The following is a 4,502-nucleotide window of genomic DNA, read 5'->3' as shown; positions in this document are numbered from 1 at the left end:
GATGTTACCAGATGATGCCTGGTAGAGAGAAAAAAAAAAAAAAAAAAAAAAAAGCACGGGTGACGCCTGTGGGGACTTAGTAATGTAATTAAGCACAGGTGATGCCTGTAGGTATGTCATACGATGTGATGATGTTTGATTCGGGTGACGCCCGTGATATTATGATGTTAATATTTTGTTTTTCGGGTGATGCCCGTGTTGTGAATTCTCATATTATTAAAAAAAAAAAAAAAAAAAAAAAAAAAAAAAAATTGACTTGTATGAATGCTGGAAGGAATAAATAATGAATGTATCGGGTTGTTGAATGGATGATGCCCCTTTAGCGACCTATTAATAGACATTCTTTATTTGTTTCCTTGTCCACAGGTTAAAAGATGTCAGGCCTTACTTTAGAGAAATTTGAATGTGACGGTGAAGCGGGGTCGGTTGGAGCTAGGTGGGAACGGTGGAAAAGAGGTCTATATATTTACCTGGAAGCTGCTGACGTTATCTCTAGTAGTAAAAAACGCGCTAGTCTCTTGCATTGGGGTGGACAAGAACTTCAAGAAATACTGTTTAATATACCGGGTGGCTATGTTGCACTGACCGAAGATGACGGTCACGACATAGACGTATTTGAAGTATCAATAAAAAAATTAGATGAATATTTTGCACCGAAACAAAATAAACGGTATGAGAGACACTTATTCAGACAAATGAAACAGGAAGAGAACGAGAAGTTTGAAAAATATTTGGTTCGACTAAGGCAACAAGCCTTGAAATGTCAATTTACAGATGTGGATGACTGTCTGATCGATCAGATAATTGAAAAGTGCTCATCGGAAGAGCTTAGGAAGAAAGTACTTCGTGCAGGAGAAAAAATTACCTTAACTGAAGTGATAACTGAAGCAAATACATTAGAGGTGGTGGAGCGTCAATTAGGAGACTTCAGCCAGAAAGGAAAGGATCAAGCAGTTAATAGAATTGATACACAATTGAAGGAAAAAACATACATAAATAGAAGTAAAAAGGAATGTTATCGATGTGGCAGCTGGAATCACCTGGCCTATGATGCGAAATGTCCAGCTAAAGGAAAATTGTGTAATAAATGCAAGAAGGTAGGGCATTTTCAGGCTCAGTGTAAGAGTGCAAGTCTAAAACGAAGAAGTGAAGATGGCAAAGCTGAAAATGGTGTAAATGCGAAAAAATTTAAGAAGTCAAGCCAAAAAGTTGGAGACATTAAGCAGACAAATGCTATAGAAGATAAAATTGATTATGTTTTTAATGTTCTTCATAATGATACACTCACTTGTTTAGTAGGTGGAATTGAAATAGAGATGCTAATTGATTCAGGGTGTCAGCATAACTTAATAACAGACACGACGTGGTTGAAAATTAAGGAAAAAATTTTGATGACAGGAGAAGAAGTAAAAAATCCAGGAAAGACGTTTGTCGCTTATGGCAGCGAAATACCTCTCAAGTTATTAACATCTTTTAATGCCGATATTCGTGTTAGATCAACAACAAAAAACGCTACCTTCTATGTAATAGATAAAGGAACACGTAATTTATTGGGTAAAACAACGGCAATAGCTTTAGGCGTATTAAAACTTGGACTAGACATAAATCAAGTCGAAACAAAGCCTTTCCCTAAATTCAAAAACATTCAAATACAGATACCAATCAATAGTAATGTTAATCCAGTAGCACAACCTTACAGAAGAATACCAATTCCATTGGAAGAAAAAATTAATTCAAAGATAGACGAACTACTTCAAAGGGACATTATAGAAAAAGTAGAAGGACCGTCTGAATGGGTATCACCGGTAGTGCCGATTCTAAAAGCAGATGGGGATGTTCGTCTTTGCATTGATATGAGACGGGCAAATTTAGCCATCAAGCGAGAAAATCACCCACTGCCAACCATGGACCAGCTACTGCCAAAGATTCAAAATGCTCAAATGTTTAGTAAATTAGATATAAAAGATGCGTTTCATCAATTGGAGCTTGTAACCGACTCCAGACACATTACAACATTTATATCTGGTAAAGGATTGTATCGGTTTAAGCGGCTCATGTTTGGAATTACCTGTGCGCCTGAGATGTTTCAGAAAACACTTGAAAGAGTGCTAATCGAATGTGAAGGAGTAGTCAACTTCATTGATGACATTTTGGTCTATGGCAAGGACAAACAAGAACATGATAAACGTTTAAAAAAAGTGTTAGAAACACTGAAGTCAAATGACGTAATGTTAAGACAAGATAAATGCATTTATGGAACAACTAAAGTTCAATTTCTAGGACATGAGTTGTCAGATCAAGGAATCCGACCGCTAGATAAATATTTATTGGCTATAAAAGATTTTAGAACCCCCATCAACATTTCGGAATTACAGAGTTTTTTAGGGCTCATTAACTATATTGGGAAATGGATTCCTAATATGGCCACCCTTACAGAACCACTCAAGCAATTGCTTCGCAAAAAATCAGCCAGGAATGCTGATATTAAGGATTCTTGGGGAGAAAGTCAACAAACAGCCTTTTGTGCTCTAAAGGCTGCTTTGTGTGACATACCAAATTTGGGATATTACAACGTGAATGATAAAACGATGGTATTTGCCGATGCAAGTCCAGTCGGACTCGGAGCCATCTTAGTGCAGGCAAATGGGAGTGGTCCACGCATTATTGGGTTTGGAAACAAGACCCTAAGTGATTGTGAACGTCGGTATTGTCAAACCGAGAAGGAAGCTTTGGCACTGGTGTGGGCCGTAGAACACTTCCACATGTTTCTGTACGGCAAGGAATTCGACTTAATCACTGACCATAAACCTCTCGAGGTTATATTCGGCCCAAAGTCCAAACCTTGTGCACGGATTGAGCGTTGGATACTGAGACTCCAATCCTACAAGTACAATGTCGTTTATCGTCCTGGGAAAAATAATATAGCCGATCCCTTATCTAGACTGTGTACTTTTAGCCACGATAAGGGTCAGTACAGAGACTACGTACAGGATATTATTGACTATGCTAGACCAATTGCCGTGTCGCTAAAAGACATTGAAGAACATTCAAGGATTGACGATAACATACAAAAAGTAAAACAGGGTATATTTAACAAAAAATGGGACGATGCAGTAAAGAGTTATAAGCTATTTCAGAACGAACTATGTTTCTTTGGGGATATACTACTTAGAGGTACTAAAATAGTTATCCCGATACAATTGCGACGACTTGTTTTAGATGCTGCTCACGAGGGCCACCCTGGAATAGTAGCAATGAAGTTGAGGCTTAGAGCGAAAGTTTGGTGGCCCAACTATGACAAGGACGTGGAAAACTTAGTTCGCTCCTGCAAAGGATGCACACTCGTATCGGCACCAAATCCACCACACCCTCTCAAGAGAAGAGAATTACCTACTCAATCGTGGGTTGATATTGCTATAGATCTTTTGGGCCCGTTACCAAGCGGTGACTATCTTTTCGTTGTAATCGATTATTATTCCAGGTACAAAGAGATCAAAGCATGTCGAGACATAAGCAGCCAAGAAATGATTCGCTTACTTAAAGACATTTTTAGCCGTTTAGGACATCCGGTTTCCATAACTTCCGATAATGGTAAACAATTTGTTAGTGCAGACTTCAGGGCTTATTGTCGGGAAAATGATATTAAACTATTTAACTCAATACCTTACTGGCCGCAACAGAATGGTGAAGTGGAGCGACAAAATAGAGATATCATTAAACGTCTCAAAATATGCCAAGTAGAGAAAAAGTGTTGGAAAGAAGCATTGATTGAGTATTTGACTATGTACAATAGCACCCCACATAGTGTGACTGGAAAGACACCGGCAGAGTTATTTTTCCAAAGAAAATTTCGAGACAAGATTCCAATGATAGATATCGCAGAACAAAGTTTTGGAGACGAGGATATGAGGGACAAAGATAAAGAAAGAAAAGAAAAAGGAAGAGAGTATACAGATAAAAAAAGAAGAGCACGAAATATTGACATAGAAGTGGGAGATAAAGTATATGTAAAGAATGCTAATAAAACAAATAAGCTGAGTCCTAATTTTGATTCAACCAAGCACACCGTTAAGTCTAAAAAAGGGGGAGATGTGGAAGTACAGAACGACAAAACAGGACAACAACTAAGACGCAACATAGTACATTTAAAAAAAGTGGAAGGAGAGTGGAAATCTGTGAACAAAGCAATTGATCGAAATAGTTTAGAAAAGACAGTAGAAGACAGTTCTGAAGAAGAGATTGATAATCAGGATCAAGAAGACCATGAATAAAAAGTGTAAAACTGTGGTTGATTTGCAATAATGTAAGAAGTAGAAATTAGGTATAATTAAATTGAAAATAAAAATAGATACATAAATAAATAGACTGAAAAGGATTAAAATATAGTTTTATTAAATGGAAAAAATTATAAAATAAGGAAGGGATGTAGTGTTTGTGAGTGAAAGAGAAGGAAGCATTCTGTCGTCTCTAGCGCACGTGCGGCTGTGACACAGCTCAGTCGG

At 37.5% G+C, this 4,502-nt stretch overlaps 1 protein-coding gene across 1 annotated transcript; it reads left to right on the top strand.

The window, feature by feature from the left end:
* Nucleotides 1–307: 307 nt before the first annotated feature.
* On the top strand, nucleotides 308–4,271 carry LOC119839399 (uncharacterized protein K02A2.6-like). Its single transcript, XM_038365669.1, has one exon. It carries the CDS (start codon nucleotides 375–377, stop codon nucleotides 4,269–4,271), a length of 3,897 nt encoding a protein of 1,298 aa, XP_038221597.1. The 5' UTR covers nucleotides 308–374.
* The last annotated feature ends 231 nt before the right edge of the window (nucleotides 4,272–4,502 follow it).

Source organism: Zerene cesonia, unplaced genomic scaffold, assembly GCF_012273895.1.
Source record: "Zerene cesonia ecotype Mississippi unplaced genomic scaffold, Zerene_cesonia_1.1 Zces_u026, whole genome shotgun sequence".
Taxonomy (NCBI): Eukaryota; Metazoa; Arthropoda; class Insecta; order Lepidoptera; family Pieridae; genus Zerene; species Zerene cesonia.
Note: the sequence above shows the minus strand (reverse complement) of the source record. Positions and strands in the feature narration are given on the sequence as shown.